The following is a 27,018-nucleotide window of genomic DNA, read 5'->3' as shown; positions in this document are numbered from 1 at the left end:
ACTGCAATAATTTCTGTAAGAAACATGGAGAGAAAATTTAAGATGACTCTCTCATGTGAAGTATTATGACATTACATAAAACATTGTTTTATAAGATACACAAATATTTGATAAAATGTGTGAAGTCCAAACTGGGCTTCATGGGTACCGAATGCACCATTTAAGCCCATGGGTGTTCTAAATACGCCCACCTCGTAAATAATTTCTAAACTTCAAAAAAACGTGCAAACTTAAATTTCTGATGTAAAATGTGATTCTATTAATCTAAAGTTATAAACTGATCATGACTATTCATCATCAAAGTATCACTGATAACGGGGGGGGTCCAATCGTATCCACAGAGTGAACTTAGGCGTTTGTTCTTGCCAACCATTACACACCAGATTCAACTAGAGACTTCAATCAAGACATGAATAGATGAATCAGGTGTGTTAGTGCTTGGTTAAAAAAAAAAATATGTCACCAGCACTGGCCCTAAGTGGGATGAGAAGCCATTTACAAAGACCATAAAACACAACTTTCAATGACTTATCTGAAGCTGATTCACATTTGCTGTATTGCTATTATTGTTAATTAGTTCAACAATGCCCACACCCAAACAATGCCCCCACCACATCCAATAGTCATATTCTTGTCCTTCATTTGTTTGCATTTTTATCACCTACTTGTAGGTCTTCTGTTCCAGATATCACTGAACCCTTATCTTATTCTTCTCTCTCTGCATCAACGACTATCTGTCCACTCCAAAACGTTTGGAGTGGGTACGGAGGTTTCTAATAGTTGCTAATCTGGGTAAAGGCACCATGGCTAGACGAATAAAATGCACAACTGTCATTTCTGTGTGTTTTAATCTAATTATGAACAAATAAACAATGTATGCTCATGTTCATTGAATAGTAGGGATATCAAAACACTATCCCATGTGTTTCAATGCAAACCGGGCTTAACAGGAGCATACTGGGCTTAACTGGAACCACCGTGATTTGGGGTGAAAAAGACAGAATAGCAACATCGAATCATAAAATATTTGGACACCAATGGTTTGGGGTATAAAAATACACTATATACAATATTATGCTAAGTTCATCATGATCATATGGAACTAGATTTACATTCAGTGAAGGAGTGCTTTTTGTGCAACCCTACCATTTATGTCCTCCGGAGATAAAAATGTCAAATTAACAACAACAAAAATATATATACGTATATATTTAAAACAATGCAAGGTTAACTTAACAGTCAAATAAGACAATGCATAAAAAAATGTAAGCTGTGAATGCCTGAAATCTATTATCTTGTTATAGTTAACCAAGTTATTACTACTGTGTGACTGAAATGAAGGCACAACTGCTAGCATGGACACCCCATATTCCAATTGTCAAGAAATAGTAAATAATGCCAATGAAATATGCTATCATGTGCATATATCAGTACATTCATCTCTTCATTTTACATAGAGTATGATCACTTATCTGAAAAGGTACACAAAATATGTTTCTCAGCATCGCCACAACTTTTTTTACCGCTTTGAAATTGAAAAACTCACATTTAACTGCCACTAACTTAATAATGAAACATCTGACTTATGGATAGCAACCAGATGAATTGGTTGAAACATTAAAACAGCAGATTTTTTTTCTTTCTTTGGATCAAAAGATTGAAGTGGGCCTAATAGGTACATTTACCCTGTATTTTACTGTCGTAGCTGAAGTGTATACGATTGAGTCGTCAGCGTACATAGACACGCAGGCTTTATGAAAATAAACATCCCAAGTAGGCTGCCCTGCGGGACACCACACTCAACTGGATTTGCATTAGAGAGGCTTTTATTAAAGAGAACCCTCTGTGTTCTATTAGATAGGTAACTCTCAATCCATAATAAGGCAGATGATGTAAATCCACAACACCTACATTTTTCAGCAATAGGTTATGATCAATGATAGCAAAAGCTGCACTGAAATCTAACAAAACAGCTCTCACAAAATTCTTATCAATAAAAGCTGACCAAAGCAAATCCCCATGTTCTCACAAACACAAAAGAACAACTAAACAACCCAACAAGCCATTTGTGGGCTTTTGCACATTTAGAACTCCTGTTTAAACATTAGCCTGATCTTCCAGCCATCAGGCAACTGATAACTTCCGTTACCATTGGAACAATTTATGACATGAAAAACGAGGGAAACATTCCGCTGCAGTGAGTCATTTGTGTGTGTATCTGTGTGTGTAATGATCACCAGCCAGGCAGCCCACAGCTCAGGGAAAGCCCTTACTGGGGTCGTAAAACACCCCCATCACAACCCCTACCTATGTGGAGGCCCCCCGTGTGGGTGTGAAAGACAGGTGAGAGTAAGTGTAGGGGGGGACATTCGCCCCCAACTCAGAGTCAGGTGATTAGGTAGGCTAAGTCCCCATGATGGTGTTGTTTGTCATATCCCCCCTACCCCAAGTTGCACCACTACATTCACCCCATCCTACCACACAAAGGCGCATGCATGCGCACACATAAACTATTTTTTTGAAGGGGGATTGTGGTTTGGCAGCCGACTACCACGTTACAAATCCCAAAGCCGGAGGGGTAGCCATGGCAACGCCTTCCAAAATACCCGAGCCCGCCTGCCGCCCAGGGAGAGAGAGAAGAAAGGGGTCATTTGCGTCCCTCTCTCTCTCTCGTTCCCCTCTTTAGGCTGCCAATGGCATGGAACCCCTGACGCAGGCAGGGATACCTTCTCTGACGCACCTCGGGATCGCCTGGGCCCCCCTCGCCAGCTCAGTTATTTTTTTCTTTCCTTCTCTCGCTCTCCCCTTTCTTTCCCCCCCTTGCCTTTAACGCAGCTCTCGTAAAGAGAGGTCTAATGGGTTCTTTTCCATATTACGTAGGCTTGGCGTCTCGCTGTCTCCCTCTGCCGCTCTCTCTCTCTGGGGTTCTCGCTCTCTCCGTCTTTCTCTGCCCCAAAGAGAGAGGGGGCTCCTCTTGGCCCTCCAAGCCCAGCAGCACGCCTTCCTTCGCTGGCCCTCCCTGCATCACCACAATCGCTCCGGTCTCCAGGCCTCTCTTTCTGCTGCTCTCACTTTTTCTCTCTCCCTCCCTCCTTCCTGCCAGGAGCTAGCAAATTCGTAGCCCCGTAAAAGAGCCTCTAAACAGCCCATGCTAACCCTAAATGTTTCCTCCCCCATGAAATGCCAAGAGAATCATTTAGTCAAATCATATAACCCCTCTCTGTGGCTTTGTGATCATCTAAACTTTAAAAGAAGGGGAGAATGGGAGAGAGGGATGGATGGAGCGAGGGGTAAGGTTGTGTAACCCTGCTTGGCCCACTTTTAGGCCCTTGAAAAAAAGTGTGTGTGTGTGTTACGCCTTCGAGCAGGAGGACGAGTGCAGGGGCACCTTGGGACAGCTGTAGGCCGGAGTGCTACAGCAGCAGATTCTGTGATAAGCAGCTGTGGTGGAAAGTCCAGCCAGGCACGCTAACCGCAATCACCGCTAACTGCTAAACAACTCCTGCTTATCAATGGATACTTGATAGCTAAACATGCTAACGACCGCAAAAACACTTTTGTCACTGCTCGTCAATGGATAAAAAGATTACCTAGATAGCTAACAAAAAAATGATTTCCCTCACTGCAATAGGTTAATATGCTAACAACCTAAAAACCCGCTCTTCTTAACAAAAATAATACCTCTATAGCTAACTGCTAAGAACACTCCTCTCACTGTTAATGAATTAATAAATGGGGTTAGCTAAACGTGCTACCCACTGCAAAACATACAATTTTACAAATGATCAAAGTTATTATCCCCAAGGTGAAAATGGTCTTGGATTGTGCTCAAAATAAACTTGTTTGTCACTTTCTTTTTCTTTTTTTAAACTTCGGTCAGAGAGCTTTGTTTTGTGTTATCCGCAATGATGTGATGTGTGGCTTAAATGGTCATAAAAAATGCACAAAATAAATCTACCAACCAATCATTTAAATACGTATTTTCCCTAAATTGACATATGGTATGTTTAATGGTACTCACAGTATTGTATCCTTGTGCGGACAGCTCCCACTGGAACGTTGTAAATCTTCTCCAGGTAGTTCCTCACGTCACATTTGGTCATTCTGTCCACAGGTCATGAACAGGCAAAGAGAGAGGAGCCCGAGGGGGAGAGAAAATAAATCAACAGCGTTAGCCTATGGAAGATGACGCCCAGGTGAAGTGGCCTACTTCTACAGACCAAACATCAGTTTCACAACAAGTAGAGCGATATGGTCCACAGATGTAGGACAGACTTCTTTTTTGACATATGGCTTAGGCCTACACAAAGCAAACTCTTAATGTAGACCTGGGTATTCTTCCTTAGGGTACATTAAGGAAAAACAAACAGTCCCGTTTTCTTCCATTTTGTGCCTACTGAACAAGACCCCGCACTCATAAGGAACTACTGGCCCCACTCATTAACATTACAATGCTAACAGTCTCACATGATAAAAACCTGGGTGTTTATGACCTTGCATAGGCTAGTTTGAATACACTACATTAAGCCACCATTTCACCAGTAGTGGTCCAAACAAAGTGGAAACACAATGGTCCTTACAGTGCAGTGCAGTCAGTGTTCGCCAAAACCCTAGCTTCTTATTTTTTACTTTCGTTTATTCAGTAAATATTTTCTTCACTCTTTCATGAACTGCATTATTGGTTATGGGCTTGTAAGTAAGCATTTCACGGTAAGGTCTCCACTTGTTGTACTCTGCGCATGTGACAAATACAATTGTATTTATCTCCAAATCAACATGGATCTCTTTCAGGGAGGGGAAGACATAGGGACTGAAACGTCTTCGGGCTAGAATAGCAGAGCAGTCCGAGTCAAGGGACAATGGCAATTCAGAAAAAGAAAAAAAGTGTGAACAAACACATTTAGGATAATTTATTTATGGGGACCCAGAACAGTCTCCTTCGAGATGCAACACACAGATGCGCCTCCGTTTCCATTCCTCCTTCCCCTAATCCCTCCATCCTGTGTGTGTGCCAGAGGTTAGTGAAGCAGAGTAGAGTGGAATTAGGAGAGGAGAGAAAGAGAAGTGAGGCAGAGAAAGAGGGGTTAGAGAAGGAGAGAGAGAGAGAAAGAGAAAGAGTGGGTTAGAGAGTGGGAGATAGGGCACTTGAGAAGACGAGGGAGAGAAAGTGTGTGATTGTGTGAGCGAGAGGATTTCCTAGAAAGCGGAGGGAGAGAAAGTGTGTGAGTGGAGGGGGGGGGGGGGGGTTGGGGAATAGAGTCCTCTCAGGGTCATTAGAGCAAGAACACTGATCCTGATTAAAGAGAGGAACATTCTCTTAATCCCTGCTGTCACACACTCCAATTATCCTACTGCCACACACGCACGCACACACTCACCCACTCAGAGCGGCAAGGAATTTCACTCAAGCAACAGCGCCCCCTCTGATAGACAAGATAAAACAACAAACTCATACGAGTGCAGCGATAAAGGTAGACGATAGGAAGAGTCAACACTCCACAAACCAAACTGACAAAAGGGTGCAGTGACTCAGAGCTCAAGCCTACTGCTCAAGTAATGCAGTCCGCACGACAACATCGCCGGAGACTCCAGAAACAGAAGGAGCCTTTCACACCTTTCTTCACCACTCCCAGGAAAGAACAAATACCTGTCTTAAGGCAGCTGTCAAGGCTGAATGCATCATCACCTCAGATACTGCTATATTTATACACAAACACACGGCATTCCCCCACAGTAACACTATCCCACGGATGACGGAAGCTTTCCACCCAGGCAAAAGAGAAGGGCATCAGATAACGTCGGGGATGGTCGGAGTATGTGGAGCAGGTTGGAGACGTCGGGGACATTGGCATGCCAGGCTTTTTATGGATCAAAAAAGGGCTGAGGAGGTGGGTGTGGCAAAAGGGGAGTGGCAGGGGCATGGCAATGGCCGCGGTGGGCCCGGCAGCACGGCTGAATATTAGAGACTATTTTAGAGGCCCTCATCTTGGTGGTGTAAAGACATTTTTGCATGTTTAAGCCTATTTACTGCAATTCTACAAATTTCTCCATAGAGCTGAGAGAAAATGTTGCCATTTGAAAGCAAATTCTCTCAGATTCTACATACTCTGCCATGGAGCTGAAAGCAGTTTTAAAGCTAATTTCCTGCAATTCTAGGCACTGTTTGGACTTAGGCGTCCCAAAAAAATGCTTAGGCTGCCCGCCCAAGGATTTTTTTAAATCCCTGTGTTAGGCCTCGGGGGGATTAAAAAAGTTGTATTGTTTCGTATTGTTTTGGCCATAAATCTGATATTAAAGTTGAGTCAACGGGAAATGGAGGCGAGTGTAATCGATGCAGCTTCCTGTGAGAGAACAGAAGGGAACATTGTGAACTTTGGGTCTTTGTCTCATGGTCGTTGTTTCCTACTAAAGTAACATATTTTGGTGGATAGATAACAGTTCAGCTATATCAAATATGGCAGTGGAATTTTGCTCTGCCCTGAGTACCTCTGAAATACCCCCTCATGTGCATTTCATCGGTAGGCCTATGATCTCATGAGTCTTCAAGTACCCCCTGTGGAAAGGCCTAGTACCCCTGGTTGGGAACCACTGAGTTAGGGGATTAGTCTTAGATGGGGAGGTAGGGATGCAAAACTCCTGGTAATTTCCCAAACTTTTCAGAAAATGTTCAGAGACTTTAGTTTGGAGAAATGTGAATGTGAGATTGAGATTGTCTACCATAACTGCGTCGAGAGGTCACGTGTTGCCTTCACATGAAATTCAACAATTACATTTATACAAGCAAGTTATGTTTTCTATTGGATACTTTATTTTTTGTAAATATGGTAAGCTGCTAGCATTGTGATGACTGGTCTAATTTATTAACGAAGCCAGAGAGTGGATATGTCCATTTCATACAACTACACCTAGAAGTCCAGCATCCCAGAGTCACACTGTTGACATTGGTGTTTTGCGGGTACTATTTAATGAAGCTGCCAGTTGAGGACTTGTGAGGTGTCCGTTTCTCAAACTAGACACTCTAATGTACGTGTCCTCTTGCTCAGTTGTGCACCGGGGCCTCCCACTCCTCCTTCTATTCTGGTTAGAGTCAGTTTGCACTGTTCTGTGAAGGGAGTATTACACAGCATTGGAACACAGGAGTGATGGTTGCTGATAATGTGCCTCTGTACGCCTATGTAGACACTCCAATAGAGCAGATTCTAGCTACAATCGTAATTTACAACATTAATGTCTACACCGTATTTCTGACAATTTTTATGTTATTTTAAAAAAGGACAGAAAATGTGCTCTTCTTTAAAAAACAAGGATATTTCTAAGTGACCCCAAACTTTTGAACGGTAGTGTACATATTACCTCAAATACCTTGTACCCCTGCACATTGATTATGTACCGGTACTTCTTGTACATAGGCTCTTTTTTTGTTTACCATATGCTCTTTTTTATTTAGCTTGTGAAAGGCTACCTGAAACGTTTGACCAAAGTTATACAATTTAAAAGACAATGCTACGAAATACTAATTGAGTGTATGTAAAAACTTCTGCTCCACTGGGAATGTAATGAAAGAAATAAAAGCTGAAATAAATCACTCTATTATTCAGACATTTCACATTCTTAAAATAAAAGTGGTGATCCTAACAGACCTAAGACAGGGACATTTCACTAGGACTAAATGTCAGGAATTGTGAAAACTGAGTCTAAATGTATTTGGCTAAGGTGTATGTAAACTTCCGACTTCAACTGTATATAATTGGTCCACGGTACCGGCCTTTATCCTGTCTGGGAACGGGATTCCGCTAGCAGAACCCCTCGCCAACAGCCAGTGCAATTGTAGGGCGCCAAATTCAAACAGAAATCGAATAATTCAAATACAAGTATTATGCACCATTTAAGATAAACTTCTCGTTAATCCAACCACAGTGTCTGATTTCAAAAAGGCTTTACAGCGAAAGCAAACCAAATGATTATGTTAGGTCACCACCAAGTCACAGGAAAACACAGCTATTTTTCCAGCAAAAGAGCAGTCAAAAATCTGAAAAAGAGATACAATTAAATCACTAACCTTTGATGATCTTCATCAAATGACACTCATAGGACTTCATGTTACACAATACATGTGTGTTTTGTTCGATAAAGTGCATATTTATATCGAAAAATCTAATTTTACATTGGCATGTTATGTTCAGTAGTTCCAAAACATGCAGTGATTTTGCAGAGAGCCATGTCAATTTACAGAAATACTCATAATAAACATTTATGAAGATACAACTATTATACATGTAACTTTAGATAGACTTCTCCTTGATGCAACCGCTGTGTCAGATTTCAAAAAAACTTTACGGGAAAAGCATATCATGCAATAATCTGAGTACGGCACTCGGACACCAAAACAGCCAAGCAACTATGTTGTGGAGTCAACAGTCAGAAATAGCATTATAAATATTCCCATACCTTTGATGATCTTCATCAGAATGCACTCCCAGGATTCCCAGTTCCACAATAAATGTTTGATTTGTTCGCTAAAGTTTATCATTTATGACCAAATAACTCCTTTTGTTAGGGCGTTTGGTAAACAAATCCAAACACGCGTGCAAGTCCAGCCGAAAGGTCGGACGAAAAGTTCAAAAAGTTATATTACAGGTCGTAGAAACATGTCAAACGATGTATAGAATCAATCTTTAGGATGTTTTTAACATAAATCTTCAATAATGTTCCAACCGGAGAATTTCTTTGTAGAAAAACAATGGAACGCGTGGAAACTCTCACATGACCACTTGTCGCGAGCTCGTAGCAATCTGCCAGACATCTGGCTCAATCCCCTCTCATTCAGCCCCCCTTCACAGTAGAAGGTTCAAAAGACTGTTGACATCTAGTGGAATTCTTAGGAGGTGCAAAATGACCCCACATACACTGTATATTGGAATGGCAATGAGTTGATAAACTACAAACCTCAGATTTCCCACTTCCTGGTTGGATTTTTCTTAGGTTTTCGCCCTACCATATGATTTCTATAATACTCACAGACATCATTCAAACAGTTTTAGAAACTTCAGAGTGTTTTCTGTCCAATACTACTAATAATATTCATATATTAGCATCTGGGACTGAGTAGCAGGCAGTTTACTCTGGGCACGCTTTTCATCCAAGTGAAAATGCTGCCCCCTAGCCCAAACAGGTTATTTCACTCTCAGAAAACAGGAAGGCGCTTGGTCGGAAATCAAAGGATACCGGTTAATGTATTAAACCCTAAACTACATCCCTCAAGTACTTCTACTGTACACCTTTTCTTTCTGTCTCCATCTATCTAGTTATCCATCTCTCTTGTTTTCTACTGGTTACTACTGTGGGGATGTTTTTCAGCGGCAGGGACTGGGAGATAAGTCAGGATGTAGGCAAAGATGAACGGAGCACAGTACAGAGAGATCTTTGATGAAAACCTGCTCCAGAATGCTCAGGACTTCAGACTGGGGCGAAGGTTCACCTTCCAACAGGACAACGACCATAAAGCACACAGCCATCTCTGGAGTGACTTGAAAATAGCTGTGCAGCAACGCTCCCCATCGAACGTGACAGAACTTGAGAGGATCTGCAGAGAAGAATGGGAGAAACTCCCCAAATACAGGTGTGCCAAGCTTGTAGCATCATACCCAACAAGACTAAATACTGTAATCGCTACCAAAGGTGCTTCAACAAAGTACTGTTTAAAGGGTCTGAATTAGACGTCGACCAATTATGATTTTTCAACGCCGATGCCGATTATTGGAGGACCCAAAAGGGCGATACCGATTAATCAGACAATTTTTATTACAACAATACTGAATGACCACTTATTTTAACTTACCATAATATATCAATAAAATCCCGTTACCCGTTAACTAGCTAGCCATTTCACTTCGGTTACACCAGCCTCATCTCGAGAGTTGATAGGCTTGAAGTCATAAACATAATACTTGACGCACAACAAAGAGCTTCTGGCAAAACACACAAAAGTGCTGTTTGAATGAATGTTTACGCGCCTGCTTCTGCCTACCATCGCTCAGTCAGATACTTGTATGCTCAGTCAGATTATATGCAACGCAGGACACGCTAGATAATATCTAGTAATATCATCAACCATGTGTAGTTAACTAGTGATTATGATTGATTGTTTATTTATAAAGATAAGTTTATTGCTAGCTAGCAACTTACCTTACTGCATTCGCGTAACAGGCAGTCTCCTTGTGGAGTGCAACGAGAGAGGCAGGTTATTGCGTTGGACTAGTTAAGTGTAAGGTTGCAAGATTGGATCCCCCAAGCTGACAAGGTGAAAAACTGTTGTTTTGCCGCTGAACAAGGCAGTTAACCCACCGTTCCAAGGGCCGTCATTGAAAATAAGAATGTGTTCTTAACCTTTTGTGACTAGGGGGCAGTATTTTCATTTTTGGAAAAATAACGTTCCCGTAGTAAAACGGGATATTTTGTCAGGACAATGCTAGAATATGCATATAATTGACAGCTTAAGATAGAAAACACTCTAAAGTTTCCAAAACTGGAAAAATATTGTCTGTGAGTATAACAGAACTGATATTGCAGGCGAAAGCCTGAGAAAAATCCAATCCGGAAGTGCCTCATCTTTTGAAAGCTCTGCGTTCCAATGAGTCCCTATTGAGCAGTGAATGGGCTATGAACCAGATTACTTTTTCTCCGTATTCCCCAAGGTGTCTACAGCATTGTGACGTAGTTTTACGCATTTATGTTAAAGAATACCAGTAAGCGGCTACATTGCGCAAGTGGTCACTTGATGGCTCTCAGAGTGATTCTCGCATAAAATACAGGAGGTAGCCATTATTCCAATCGGTCTTACTGAAAAACCAATTGTCCCAGTGGATATATTATCGAATAGATATTTGAAAAACACCTTGAGGATTGATTATAAACAACGTTTGCCATGTTTGTCGATATTATGGAGCTAATTTGGAATATTTTTCGGCGTTTTCGTGACTGCATTTCCGGGCGATTTCTCAGCCAAACGTGAAGAACAAACGGAGCTACTTCACCTACAAAAATAATATTGGCTATCGAACTGGGAGTCTCGTGAGTGAAAACATCCGAAGCTCAAAGGTAAACGATTTAATTTGATTGCTTTTCTGATTTCCGTGACCAAGTTACCTGCTGCTAGCTGGACAAAATGCTATGCTAGGCTATCGATAAACTTACACAAATCTAGTCTAGCTTTGGCTGTAAAGCATATTTTGAAAATCTGAGATGACAGGGTGATTAACAAAAGGCTAAGCTGTGTCTCCATATATTTCACTTGTGATTTTCATAAATAGGAACATTTATGTCCGTTGCATTATGCTAATTAGTGTCAGTCGATGATTACGCTCCCGGACCCGGTATGGGAGTTACTAGAGGTTAACTGACTTGCCTAGTTAAATAAAGGTATAAAAAAGTATATAAAAATTATAAATAAAAATCGGTGCCCAAAAAATTGGTCGACCTCTAGTCTGAATACTTATGTAAATGTGATATTTTATAAATTAGCTAAAAGGTCGTGTGTAGATGAGAGGAAAAAAACAAATTTTAATACATTTTTGAATAAGGCTGTAAACTAACAAAATGTGGATAAAGTAAAGCGGTCTGAATGAGAGGTTGACCGATTAATTAGGGCCTATTTCAAGTTTTCATAACACTCGGTAATCTGCATTTTTGTACGCCAATTATATTGCAATCCACGAGGAGACTGCGTGGCAGGCTGACCACCTGTTATGAGAGTGCAGCAAGGAGCAGGGTAAGTTGCAAGCTAGCATTAAACTTATCTTATTAAAAAAAATCTATCAATCACTAGTTAACTACACATGGTTGATGATATTACTAGTTTAACTAGCTTGTCCTGCGTTGCATACAATCAATGCGGTGCCAGTTAATTCATCATTGAATCACAGCCTACTTGGCCAAACGGGTGATGATTTAACAAAAGCGCATTCGTGAAAAAATAACAATTGTAGCACCAACGTCACAAGTTAACCATAAACATCAATGCCTTTCTTAAAATAAATACACAAGTATATCTTTTTTAACCTGCATATTTAGTTAAAACAAATTAATGTTAGCAGGCAATATTAACTAGGGAAATGGTGTCACACGTTCAGTGCAAGCAGAGTCAGGGTACATGCAGCAGTTTGGGCCGCCTGGCTCGTTGCGAACAGTGTGAAGACAATTTCTTCCTAACGAAGACCGTAATTAATTTGCCAGAAGTTTACGTTATTATGACATAACATTGAAGTTTGTGCAATGCAACAGCAGTATTTCGTTCAATAAAATACAGACCGGTCCAGTTTTTCACTAAATGAATAAACGTTTTGTTTTCAAAAGGATCGGTCATTAATATGGTCAAACTAAGGCTTGTATTTGTGTGTTTATTATATTATAATTAAGTCTATGATTTGATATCTGATTGACTGCTCTGACTGAGCTGTGGGAGGCAGAAGCAGGCTCATAAGCATTCATTCAAACAGCACTTTCCTGCGTTTGCCAGCAGCTCTTCGCAATGCTTGAAGCACAGCGCTGTTTATGACTTCAAGCCTATCAACTCCCGAGATTAGGCTGGCAATACTATAGTGCCTATAAGAACATCCAATAGTCAAAGGTAAATGAAATACAAATGGTATAGAGAGAAATAGGCCTATAATAACTACAACCTAAAACTTCTTACCTGGGAATATTGAAGACTCATGTTAAAAAGGAACAACCAGCTTTCATATGTTCCCATGTTCTAATCAAGGAACTTAAACGTTAGCTTTTTTACATGGCACGCTTTTACTTTATTCTCCAACACTGTTTTTTGCATTATTTAAACCAAATTGAACATGTTTCATTATTTATTTGAGACCAAATTGATTTTATCTATGTATTAGATTAAGTTCAAATAAATGTGTTCAATTCAGTATTGTTGTAAATGTCATTATTACAAATAAACAGATGTATTAAAAAAAATATATATATATATATTTTTTTTTAAATAAAATAAGCTTTTTTTTGGTCCTCCAATAAATCTATCAGCGTTGAACAATCATAATTGATCGCCCTCTAGTCTGAATACTTTCCGAAGGCACTGTACATTATATAATTTACTAATGGTCCTTAACTAGCCCCATAGGGATATTGAATATCAAACCAAATTGAACACGGGCATTACAATCGGGTCAAGTGCAGCTGAGATCTGAATGATTACTTGGGTGCTGCAAGATGTGGGTCGGATTAAAATAAACCCAACCCAAGGAAAACTGTTACGGTGTCACTTCATTCCACGATACCATTTTTCTATCATCTCGCAAATCTTCGTTTTGGACAAGACGGACATTGTGACCAAAATGATCCTATTTACACTTTGTAGTCAATTTTGACACTAATAAATGTGTAGGCCATTTTCAAAACGAGAAGTTGCTTCATAGGAGAAGTTTCTTTTTAAAAGGGGCAGTTGAACATTTGTCTCACTAAGTGAATCAAATATCTGAGGGTACATTGTGCTTGACTAAGCATGGATCACCCCAAAAACCTTTTATTCATGAACGTTGTCATTATTTATCATTAAAACACTATTACTCAAAATGCTTTAATTGTGCTCAAAAATGTATTTTTGTAAATGTGCTCCTTGTGCCCTGCACACACACACACACACAAAGTCTTAACCGTGACAAAGACCAACACAAAGAGGGCACAACTCAAAAACATGAAATACCAAGAGACTAACGGAGGGTTTGTACAGAGGGAAGACATGAAACCTGAGCTGAGGAGAGAAAGTTAACAGTTGATAGATGGCATTAGGGATGTCCTGCTTGAGGAGAAAGGCAGCAGTTCACACTTCATGCTATTATATAAAAAGGTAAGAGGGTAACAAGGTCTCCACACACACAGAGATGTGGAAAACTCAACAGTTTGAAATATTATGCGGAGTCATCATTTAGGAGGATATATGAAACAGCGAAAGCGAGGCACAAAATGATTTGTAGTGACATTTCCTACAGAGAAAACTGCAAATAAGCTATGAGAGAAGTCATGAAGTCTGACAAGATGAAAGGTAGTGTCACTACAAAACCATTTTTTGGGAGCGCAAAGCAGCCAATTGAGGTGGATTTAATGAAGACGTCCACCTGCATTATCTCTAGTTTAATATACATAAACTACTACGCTCAATCGTTTAACTTTCAGTGTTTGTCACTATATTACGACATCATTTAGCTATTTGATTTAGAATTTTAGGACCCTTTTAGGTATCCAAAAATATTTTTGAATTATTATTTGATAAAAATATTGATTTTGCCCATTACTACTAAAGCCCATAGAAACGCATGAAAAACACAAATGGTAAATGGCAAAAAGGACAGTCCAAAAATAAGTGTCTGTCCTAAATAAGTGTCTGTCCTAAATCTAGGAGATTTTCGTCGTGTTCGTCCCATTAGTATGTAGCCAAAACGGTTCGGACGCTACCAAACAGAAGTTGGCACATCAACATTACTGAGTTCAGACGAGTTTCCTGACACTTGTGAGGTCGTAGAGCAAAACGGAGAACACCATTGTGTGTGAGAGTCTCCTCATTTCATAGACTGGTCATAATAGTTTCTAGGCCAAACCGTTCGGTTGCTACAGATGTTTCTGTGAGAATACCGTTTTTTCGGGATGTCTCATGGTCTGACAAACACTGCTCTAGCTCTGCCACCTTTCACCGCAGATGCGGATGTCGCGGATTGAGGATTTCGGTGCAGTGAGACCGTTCCAATGCAACAACAAAAAAAAACTGATTTCTAGCTTAAAACTGACAGATTTTGATAGGGATTGTTATGTAATTTAGATTGATGCTCAGGTAGTTCTATTAAGATTAAATACCATAAACTAAATGTGATTTCTGTCTTTGAGAGACTCGATGGTGGAACCAAAAGAGATGAAGCAGAGCATGTAACCATGGCAACCTCCTGGCAAAACAACAACACTGTTATTTTGTTCAACAGGTAGAATACATGATCCCAAGTTCACAAAATGAATGAATACATCGTAGAGATCTTATACAATTACTAGAGGGGCTTTGTCATAAACCCTCAAAGTTCCAGAATTAGGTGAAAAAGGCAGCCATATTGGTCAGGGAGACACCAGTGTAATTGGCATGAATGGCAGTGCAGGCATATTCCGATCAGAAATTGTACAGCTTTTGTCAACTTAAAATATAATTATAAATACAGTTTATACAGGTTTTATACCGATGTTCTGTATAAACCTCTAAAATAGTGAATATGTAAACTGACCACAAATGTTAAAAATGTTGCTTTCGTGAAAAGCTGTGAATGCTATGATCACATACAATATCAGTACAACTTGTCTAAGTCCTTTCATCAACTGATTTCATCCAGTGTATGGCTGTGGATTGACTGCATTGTTTGAATGGAATTCTGGCATGTTGGCAGTTAATTTGGAAACATTTATGGAATAATTCCTCTAAAACTGGCTGGCTGGCTAGGCTAACAGACATACGGTGCAGATACATACTTCAAATTCCTTATTTTACACAATATCTTATCACAGCACTGGCAAACCATAGTTGACCAACTCCCTGACCAAAATTGCTGACCTTTATCCTATCATAAGAAGGTTCATGTCCATTATAGTATTCTAATTCCTAATTATACGGAACACATACTGTATTGTCTATGTTGTGAGCAACAGACATTTATCTCAACCCCCCCACCCCACCCCAAAGAAACACTCACATTGAACTGCACAAGACAAGAGTCCACTAAGTGTGTGTATGTGTGTGTGTGTGTGTGTGTGTGTGTGTGTGTGTATCCTGAAATCTGAAGCCAGTCACTGTTGTCTTACACAAGAATGTGTATGCAAACCTAGAAACCCAACGATGGCGCTGGAGAAAAGGAAGAGATACTTCAAGACCACAAAATGACTCAACGAACACTCAAAATGACAAGAGAAACCAAACGACCTCAGCACTAAGGAAGCGAGAGAGAAACACTCCCCGGTTGTTTTGAGCCAGTGAAAGTGCCAAGGAAGGATTAGGAGACGGCTGTGTAGTTTGAGAAACGTTTCCAGAGCATTTGGGAAGTGTATAATAATAAAGCGAGGAGCAGAGAGAACGAGTTCAGTTCCGTCCTGTGAGTCCACAGTATAAAATAGGACCTCTATGGGTGTGTGTTGATTTCAGGCCCCAGGTGCTTGGCAGACAAAGCAAACCTTGTGTTCGTCCTGAGAAAAACTAAATTAAAAGCACCCAAGAAAGGCTCACTACAAAAACGCTACTACCTACGGCCACAATCAACACTTTATTGTAGTGACGGCACAGTAGTCACAGGGTTTCCGTTAGAAGGTAATAGCCGGCTTTCGGCTGGTAAAAAAAAGTAAAAGCTGAAATTGGGAAATAATGCATTTTAGCCTAATAATGAAATACCAGTTGATGTAGTGCAAGAGCTGCCAAAAACAGCTCAAACAGGTGTTTGTTTCTGCTGGAGTGAAACGTGCTTTAATAAGCCCATACAGTGTGCAACATTATTAAAAGAAATCGCATGTAAAAAATTTCATTAAAAAAACAATGGCCACAATTATAAAGGAAACATTTAATTGTTCGAATCCAGAACGTTTTACTGCATGTCTTACCTTGCTTCAAAGTAGCCTAGCCAAAATCCAACCAAACGTGCAGGTTTTTATTTTCGAAAAACGTACATATGCCATTGAAACCATTAGCCGTTTCCTCTCATGTTCTATTGGTTTTCAGATAAACTTTCTTTAATTGTCCAGTAGCCAAAAGCACATTCCTAGTCATATTAGCAACCCACCATGCTAGTTGTTGTATATTTACATGTCCCCTCTTTCAAAAAAAATTTATGGACGTTTTCATCTCTGTCACATGAAACCGCTCACAAGGATATTTCTCCACTAATTCGATTATGAAACAAACATTCGCGCGTAGCCTACTGCCTTGTGCGCATTGCTGCGCTTATAACTTCAAGAATAGTTTACCCCTAAAAAAAATTATATTGTTTAGCACCATTTTAACATTCGGATCTATTGCATGAGCCTCATTGCTTTTTTAAAATGTTGGATGTAGGCATGTTGGATGAATTTTGGATCCATCATCCCACAACTGTCCCAGGGTCTGTTTGGAATAGGCTACTTCTTTCTTGCACAGAACAACAAGCTGACCAATAGAATAGGTCAACTTTTCTATATTGGGAAAGTAGATTGACATAGACACGTTATATGACTGGAAACCTTAGCAGAATATTTTTTTAATACAACAAAAATGACAGGGTAGCCAACTCTGCTGACACTGACAAACATATCAATAAAAACTATTTTGTGTGATCATTTATTAGGCCTTGGAAAAAGGGGAGACAAATACAACGACGGTAATCTAACCCGGAATCAAATCAAATGTTATGTCACATGCAACGAATACAACAAGTGTAGAGACCATACAGTGAAATGATTACTTACAAGCCCTTAATCAACAATGCAGATAAGAAAAATACCTACAAAAAATAAGAAATAAACAAAATAACAAATAATTAAAGAGCAGCAGTAAAATAACAATAGCGAGACTATATACAGGTGGAAGCGGTACAGAGTCAATGTGCGGCGGTACTGGTTAGTCGAGTTAATATATGTGGGTAGAGTTATTAAAGTAACTTATGCATAGATAATAACAGAGATTATCAGCACTGTAAAGGGGGGGGGGGCAGAGGGCAATGCAAGCAGTCTGGGTAGCCATTTGATTAGATGTTCATGTCTTATGGCTTGGGGGTAGAAGCTGTTTAGAAGCCTCTTGGACCTAGACTTGGCACTCCGGTACCGCTTGCCATGCGGAAGCAGAGAGAACAGCCTTTGCCAATTTTTTGGGTCATTCCACTGACACCGCCTGGTATAGAGGTCCTGGATGGCAGAAAGCTTGGCCACAGTGATCTACTGGGCCGTACACACTACCCTCTGTAGTGCCTTGCGGTCGGAGGCTGAGCAGTTTCCATACCTCGATGTTGCAGCTGTAGAACCTTTTGAGGATCTGAGGTTTGGAACATTATAGTTTGTTGGTGATGTGGACACAAAGGAACTTGAAGTTCTCAACCTGCTCCACTACAGCCCCATCAATGAGAATGGGGCGTGCTCGGTCCTCCTTTTCCTGGAGTCCACAATCATCTCCTTTGTCTTGACCACGTTGAGAGAGAGGTTATGGCCACCTGGCCATGCTGCTGCTCCAGTTTCAACTTCCACCTGACTGTGCTGCTGCTCCAGTTTCAACTGTTCTGCCTTATTATTATTCGACCATGCTGGTCATTTATGAACATTTGAACATCTTGGCCATGTTCTGTTATAATCTCCACCCGGCACAGCCAGAAGAGGACTGGCCACCCCACATAGCCTGGTTCCACTCTAGGTTTCTTCCTAGGTATTGGCCTTTCTAGGGAGTTTTTCCTAGCCACCGTGCTTCTACACCTGCATTGCTTGCTGTTTGAGGTTTTAGGCTGGGTTTCTGTACAGCACTTTGAGATATCAGCTGATGTACGAAGGGCTATATAAATAAATTTGATTTGATTTGATTTGGTTGTTGTCCTGACACCACACGGCCAGATCTCTGACCTCGTCCCTATAGGCTGTCTCGTCGTTGTCAACAGCTTACCACTGTTGTGTCATCGGCAAACTTTAAAAAAGATATATATTTTACCTTTATTTAACTAGGCAAGTCAGTAAAGAACAAATTCTTATTTTCAATGACGGCCTAGGAACAGTGGGTTAACTGCCTGTTCAGGGGCAGAACGACAGGGGTTTGAACTTGCAACCTTCCAGTTACTAGTCCAACGCTCTAACCACTAGGCTACCCTGCCGCCCCAGCGATGGTGATGGAGTCGTGCCTGACCGTGCAGTCATGAGTGAACAGGGAGTACAGGAAGAGGAAAGTAAAAAAATATGCACACTCACCGGGGATATGACCGATCTCCGCTGGTGCCAATACTTTTTGCTCAATTAAGTTGAGAATTTTGATAATGGAAAGACTCCAGTCTGTCTTCTCTTTACAGAAATAGTCATTTGTTTTCCAAACTGTTTTTCCACTTCTGACTGTAGGCTATGCGATTTAAAACAATCCACAGCTTCTTTGATCCTCTGTGGTCAAATCATGCTGTCTGGTGTAGTAGCCTATTTTGAATGATTTTATTTATTTCTGTATAGACAGGAGTACACTAATTAGGCTATACAATTTTGGCATTTTAATGCAATTTACTTTAGGGAAGCTTCCTAGCCTTATGGATGCTCCGCCTATGCATCTTCAAATTCCAGTAAGAATTATGCACGCCATTGCTTTCGAGCTGCATGTTCTGTTAAGATGAAATACCATAAACCAAATGTGATTTCTGTCATTCTGAGAACCGTAGGTGGACGCCCTAATCAGGTCACGAAACCAATGCATATGGGTCTGGTAAATGTCTGAAATGTCCTGTAAATAAAAGATGCTGCCAGTCAATTGTCCGGCGCCACTTTTTCCAAATGGAAACCCTGAGTAGCCATCAATATCATGGACATTAGGTGATCCGGAGAGGGTATAGATGTGTGTGTGTGTGTGTGTGTGTGTGTGTGTGTGTGTGTGTGTGTGTGTGTGTGTGTGTGTGTGTGTGTGTCTGAAGAGGATCAACAAGGTGTAGTGGAGGTACAGCAATCATGTGCCTCTCCCTGGCCCAGGCAAAGGCCCCGCGGGGGGAAAAAAAAATAATAATAATAATAATTTGTTAAATTAAATAAAAAATAAATTAAATCACCCACACACAGACCAGCCTTTTAAAACAAGCACCCTGGAGTCTGGGGCGGGAACCCAGTACATGAATGAATAGATTAGAAATAAGACCCTGCAAAGACTGGGATTGATGCTCCACTTGAAGCATCAATTTAAATTCAGTGGATTCATTGGACTGTCTGATGGTCGAAGCAGCAGATGACTTGTGACCCACTTCTTGGACCAAGACAATGTCATTGTGGCAAGAAACGTAATGCCAACAAGACCCCAATAAAACGATAGTACATCTCTCAACTCTTTGTATCTACAGCTCTGGATGGTAATAGTCGTTCCCTATACATGCTCGATGTCCTGTTTAAGTTGTGCGAACGTCGATGAACTGAGCTAGCATAGCAATAAAGCAAACACTCACAGTAAGAACAAGTTCCCCTTGAAAATATATCTGACTCTGAATCAATAGTTTGGGGAAGCCACTACCTACTCAGTTCTGTTCTTCTCATCTCATGCTTAGTCAATCAGCTCAGTACTGGGGTCAGAGGAACAATGGCTGCCATTCATTTCTTTAGGTTAGCACTCCATCTGGTGGCCAGGATGCAGACCAGCACTTGTTCACTCCACCTCATGGAAATGGACTGGTGTAAGAAATAGAGTGAAGACTCTTACACACCCGTCTAATGCTTTGAAATCTATGAGGGGATGGGGAACATGTACACTAAGTAAAAGGAGGGGAAAGGGAATTAGGTTCTGAGCTGGGGTCTGATTATCAACCCTTCTCCCCCTCAGTGTGCCCTCATTCGTTTGGACACACATTTAATTTACAACTCACAGTGCTGTTACAGGTCATAAAAAAAACAGACTTACTCCATGGGGATTCTGAACTGCACTGTGTCCTGAGGCTGCTCCTTCCCTGGTCGGACCAGAGTCAGGGAGAATGGCGGCCGGAAGATCCTCAGTTGGGGGTTCCCGATCTGGTACAGTGGGTATCTGTATGGAAAACAGGAGACTGGGTTGAAGGAGAGTCCAAGCACACTTTCCCAGACCCCTACTCATGGACTAAATATAGATGATCAATGGAAAGTGTTTTTAGGCCAAGAACAGTTTTAATAATCTGGCTACAGGAAACTGGAGCCAAACAGTTTACAATCAATGCTTATTTTACCATTTTTGTGGCTATAGCAATTTGACCAACACAGTCTTCTGAACATAACAGATTAACAGTGAGAGTAGAACGTGAGCAGGTACAGTCAGTACAATATAGGGAAGGAGACTAAAGTCATTGGACCCATGTCAATGGGGTGCATTTCAATAGTCCTGGTCCTCCGCTCTTCTCCAGTCCTAGGTGCATGACAGGTGAAAAATGTGTCAAGGAGTCTCTAGCTTTCGAGTTAATGAAAGTCTGTTCAATCAATTTGCCAATATCAAATAAAAAAATAATTGTATCACAAGTAATTTTAACTAGCCAACTGTCCCTTAGCCCGACTACCCATCCAACATCAAACTAGCTTTTCTTCTGCACAATGAATCTGGGTTTGCTGCTCGGAGCACATCTCTGAAGCCTCTGAGCATATATCAATCCTGCTATAGGACTTATTGCGGCTAGCCTAAAGATTACGACCTTACAGTCGACATAAATAAACGTTGTGCCATCTGCTGATGTAAGTAAAAAGGGCTTCATAAACACACTTGATTAATTGATTTTCCCCTCGTGCTATCAGCAGGTTACAGGACGTTGAATTTATGACTAACTTCACTAGGGTAGGGGGCACTATTTTCATGAAAAGTGTGCCCAAAGTAAACTGCATGCTACTCAGGCCCAGATGCTAGGATATGAATATAATTGGTAGATGTGGATAGAAAGCACCAAAGTTTCCAAAACTGTTAAAATAATGTCTGAGTATTATACAGAACTGATTTTGCAGGCGAAAACCTGAGAAAAATCCATCCAGGAAGTGGGATTTTTTCATGTTTGTAGTTTTCTATTGAATGCCATTACAGTATCCATTGACTTAGGACACTAATTGCAATTCCTATGGCTTCCACTAGATGTCAACAGTCTTTAGAAATTGTTTCAGGCTTGTATTCTGCAAAATGAGGGCGTAAGACCGCTCTGAATGAGTGGACACGCACCTTTCTTGGTTACCTTTTATATTGAGGACGTTATTGTCCGGTTGAAATATTATCGATTATTTAGGCTAAAAACAACCTGAGGATGGATTATAAACATTGTTCGAAATGTTTCTACGAACTTTACGGATACTATTTAGATTTTTCGTCTGCCTGTTGTGACTGCGTTTGAGCCTGTGGATTACTGAACAAAACTGAAGTTTTTGGATATAAAATGATATAAAATGAATAAAAGTGATGTGTGGAGACATTTCACTGCAGCTAATGTAGAAGGAAATACTGTGCCAAATCATATGTGAAGAATGCAACAAAGATGCAGAATCTTCTGGCCAAGTGCATAAAGTCCCCTCAGCGCTCACAACAAGCAACCTTTGACAAAAGTCCCTCTACTTCTATTTGAGGTGAAAATGATGAATCTGACACATTATCGATAGTGACAGCTCATGGTCCTACTGGAATCAGACATTTTTTTTTACTCAATGGAGGAATGTAGTCAGAGAAATACTGATGAATGTTTGCTCGAGCTGTGTATGCAACTGGTTCAACTCTGATGCTCACAGGCAATGTGTATTGGAAGAGATTTCTGAATGTTCTTCACCCAGCATACACCCCTCCAACCAGACATGCATTATCTACTAATTTGCTGGATGCAGAGTTCAACAGAGTTCAAGTAAATCATAGAGAAAGCAGACTATTGCAATCATCTCTGATGGGTGGTCAAATGTTTGTGGGCAAGGAAAAATTAACTACATAATCTACACACCTCATCCAGTATTCTATAAGAGCACAGACAAGGGACAATAGACACACCGGTCTCTACATTGCAGATGAGCTGAAGGCAGTCAATGACCTTGGACCACAGAAGGTACTTGCACTGGTGACCGAATATGATGCAAACATGAAGGCTGCTTGGTCTAAAGTTGAGTCCTACCCTTACATCACATCCATTGGCTGTGCTGCTCATGCATTGAATCTGCTCCTCAGGGACGTCATGGCACTGAAAACAATGGATACACTCTACAAGAGAGCCAAGGAAATTGTTAGCTATTTGAAGGGTCATCATATAGCAGCAAAGTGAGAAGAACAAGACCACGACATTGAAGCTGCACAGCAACACCCGTTGAGGTGGTGTTGTCATCATGTTTGACAGTCTCCTGGAGGGGAAGGAGTCTCTCCAAGAAATGGCCATATCAGTATGCCAATATGGACAGCCCCATCAAGAGGATCCTCCTGGATGATGTATTTTGGGAGAGAGTGGTAAGCAGCCTGAATTGAGGGAGACAATGCCATCCTGTCTGATATTAAGACTTTGCTTGCAGATGTAAGAGAAGAAATCCGTACTGCCCTGCCCACTTCACTGTTGCTCCAAGCAGAGGAAACTGCAGTTCTGAAATACATCAAAAAGCATGAAGACTTCTGCCTGAAGCCCATACACTCCGCAGCATACATGTTGGACCCCAAGTATGCTGGCAAGAGCATCCTGTCTGGTGCAGAGCTCAACAAGGCCTATGGTGTCATCACTACTGTGTCTCACCACCTTGGACCTGGAAGAGGGCAAGGTTCTTGGCAGTCTGGCAAAGTACACTTCAAAGTAAGGGCTTTGGGATGGAGATGCAATATGGCAGTCGTGCCAACATATCTCATCAGCCACCTGGTGAAGGGACTTTGTGGATCTGAAGCTCTTTACCCCGTTGCCTAAATCATCCTCCAAATCCCAACAACATCAGTCGCCTCAAAGCGCAACTGGTGCTTGTTTGGGAACACACCAAAGCATGCAACAGGCTGACCAATACAAGGGTTGAAAAATTGGTGGCCATCCGGGCAAATTGTAGGCTTTTTGAGCCCGACAACGAGCCATCGTTGACAGTGACGAGGAGGCCTGAGAGTCAGATGTTCAAGGGGTGGACATTGAGGAGGTCCAGGGAGAAGACATGGAAGCCTGAGAGGAAGACAGCCTAGAAAGTGAAGCTTTGGTTCATTTTATGCATGTTGAAAATATTTTTGGGAGATGGATCATTGGGGATCATTCAATACTCCCTTTTGTTGTTCAGTGAATTCATCCCACGTGAAGAGTCAACTACTTTAATTAAAGTTCAATTCGTAACTAAATAGTTTAAAATTTATATTGGAAGGATTTAAACATTTACAATTATGTCTACCTATCATAAGGTAAAAGGTTTACGTTTGTCTCCATATGATACGGTAGATTAGAAAACAAGAGCTGGCGCACTGCCAGAAAAAAATAGTTTGTGTGGAGGTGCTAACTAACGGCGAATAAACTATCAACATAAAGTCGCACACTCCATGTATAAACTCCCAGCAATTTAATGTGTTTGTACCAACACTTCGGCATCACTGGGCCTTTCTCAGGGTAATGTCATGAATACTTGAACCAGGTTATGAAAGCAAGCAGTGCAATTAGTGCAACCAATGACATTAGTGAGGGGTGTGTCAATGATTTAAGTTAATTAAAATGAATGAGTTAAACTTTTTTTTTTTAAATAGTATATGGCATATTAAATATATTAGGCTATTGTTATCATATAGAAACATCATGGACTATTGTACATCATATTAGCATCAATCAACATACATTATTGTTTCATTCAATTTCACATAATAATTTCGTATTTCATTTCATGTGTATATAATGTATAATGAGCATCGTCAACAGGGGGAACATATTAGGTGTACGCTAATAAGCTGTAGAAAGAATATATACATTTATAAGACTTGTTCATAAAATAAATAATTGTTCATAAGGGCCTGAGACCAAAGTCAATATTCAGACCACTAGGGGTCAATGTTTTTAGACAGGATATCCAGTAAGCCTCCCTTTGGAGTGGTAAGATCTCGATGTCACCTCCTCTCCTTGGTAGAGCAACATACTCAATGCCTGTGTATTTGAGGGAGAAGTTGGATGGTTAAAATTCTACTATCTCCTCCCTCACAAATACACTGCTCAAAAAAATAAAAGGGAACACTTAAACACAATGTAACTCCAAGTCAATCACACTTCTGTGAAATCAAACTGTCCACTTAGGAAGCAACACTGATTGACAATAAATTTCACATGCTGTTGTGCAAATGGAATAGACAACAGGTGGAAATTATAGGCAATTAGCAAGACACCCCCCAATAAAAGGAGTGGTTCTGCAGGTGGTAACCACAGACCACTTCTCAGTTCCTATGCTTCCTGGCTGATGTTTTGGTCACTTTTGAATGCTGGCGGTGCTTTCACTCTAGTGGTAGCATGAGACGGAGTCTACAACCCACACAAGTGGCTCAGGTAGTGCAGCTCATCCAGGATGGCACATCAATGCGAGCTGTGGCAAGAAGGTTTGCTGTGTCTGTCAGCATAGTGTCCAGAGCATGGAGGCGCTACAAGGAGACAGGCCAGTACATCAGGAGACGTGGAGGAGGCCGTAGAAGGACAACAACCCAGCAGCAGGACCGCTACCTCCGCCTTTGTGCAAGAAGGAGCAGGAGGAGCACTGCCAGAGCCCTGCAAAAATGACCTCTAGCAGGCCACAAATGTGCATGTGTCTGCTCAAACGGTCAGAAACAGACTCCATGAGGGTGGTATGAGGGCCCGACGTCCACAAGTGGGGGTTGTGCTTACAGCCCAACACCATGCAGGACGTTTGGCATTTGCCAGATAACACCAAGATCGGCAAATTCGTCACTGTGCTCTTCACAGATGAAAGCAGGTTCACACTGAGCACGTGACAGACGTGACAGGTCTGGAGACGCCGTGGAGAACGTTCTGCTGCCTGCAACATCCTCCAGCATGACCGGTTTGGCGGTGGGTCAGTCATGGTGTGGGGTGGCATTTCTTTGGGGTCCGCACAGCCCTCCATGTGCTCGCCAGAGGTAGCCTGACTGCCATTAGGTACCGAGATGAGATCCTCAGACCCCTTGTGAGGCCATATGCTGGTGCGGTTGGCGCTGTGTTCCTCCTAATGCAAGACAATGCTAGACCTCATGTGGCTGGAGTGTGTCAGCAGTTCCTGCAAGAGGAAGGCATTGATGCTATGGACTGGCCCGCCCGTTCCCCAGACCTGAATCCAATTGAGCACATCTGGGACATCATGTCTCACTCCATCCACCAGACTGTCCAGGAGTTGGCGGATGCTTTAGTCCAGGTCTGGGAGGAGATCCCTCAGGAGACCATCCGCCACCTCGTCAGGAGCATGCCCAGGTATTGTAGGGAGGTCATACAGGCACGTAGAGGCCACACACACTACTGATCCTCATTTTGACTTGTTTTTAGGACATTACATCAAAGTTGGATCAGCCTGTAGTGTGGTTTTCCACTTTAAATTTTGAGTGTCACTCCAAATCCAGACCTCCATGGGTTGATAAATTTGATTTCCAATTTTAGTGTGATTTTGTTGTCAGCACATTCAACTATGTAAAGAAAAAAGTATTTAATAAGAATATTTCATTCATTCAGATCTAGGATGTGTTATTTTAGTCTTCCCTTTATTTTTTTTGAGCAGTGTATGAAATTATGTGAAATTGAACGAAACAATAATATATGTTGATGCTAATATGATGTGCAACATTCCATTATGTTTCTATATGATAGCAATAGCATAATATATTTAAAATGCCATATACTAACAGTTTCACTAATTCATTTTATTAACTTAAATCATTACGACACACCCCTCACTATTGTCATTGGTTGCACTATTTGTCTACATTACCCTGAGAAAGGCACAGTGATGCCAAAAAGTCAGTAAATACCAATTCAATTGCTGGGAGTTTATACATGGTGTGTGTGACTTTCTTTAATTTGATCGTTTAAAGTCCATATGATATGGTAGAAAACACAGCAAACAAAGAAACGTCCCTTTTTCAGGACCCTGTCCTTCAAAGATCATTCGTAAAAATACAAATAGCTTCACAGATCTTTATTATAAAGGGTTTAAACACCCTTTCCCATGCTTGCTCAATGAACCATAAACAATTCATGAACATGTGGAACGGTCGTTAAGACACTAACAGCTTACAGACGGCAGGCAATTAAGGTCACAGTTGTGTAAAGTTAGGACACTAAAGAGGCCTTTCTACTGACTCCGAAAAACACCAAAAGAAAGATTCCCAGGATCCCTGCTCATCTGCGTGATCAT

The 27,018-nt window shown here is 41.1% G+C and overlaps 1 protein-coding gene across 1 annotated transcript in view; it reads right to left on the bottom strand.

The window, feature by feature from the left end:
• Nucleotides 1-27,018, bottom strand: part of mrpl23 (mitochondrial ribosomal protein L23) — a 144,602-nt gene that overhangs the window by 95,064 nt on the left and 22,520 nt on the right. Inside the window, exons 2-3 of the mRNA XM_020456135.2 lie at nt 20,618-20,740; nt 4,022-4,104 (exon numbers count right to left, since the gene is read on the bottom strand). Of these exons, the coding sequence (XP_020311724.1) occupies nt 4,022-4,104; nt 20,618-20,740 (206 nt within the window). The remainder of the gene's footprint in view (nt 1-4,021; nt 4,105-20,617; nt 20,741-27,018) is intronic.

This window comes from Oncorhynchus kisutch, linkage group LG22 (genome assembly GCF_002021735.2).
Source record: "Oncorhynchus kisutch isolate 150728-3 linkage group LG22, Okis_V2, whole genome shotgun sequence".
In the NCBI taxonomy this organism is placed as follows: Eukaryota; Metazoa; Chordata; class Actinopteri; order Salmoniformes; family Salmonidae; genus Oncorhynchus; species Oncorhynchus kisutch.
This window is presented reverse-complemented; position numbering and strand designations above follow the sequence as displayed.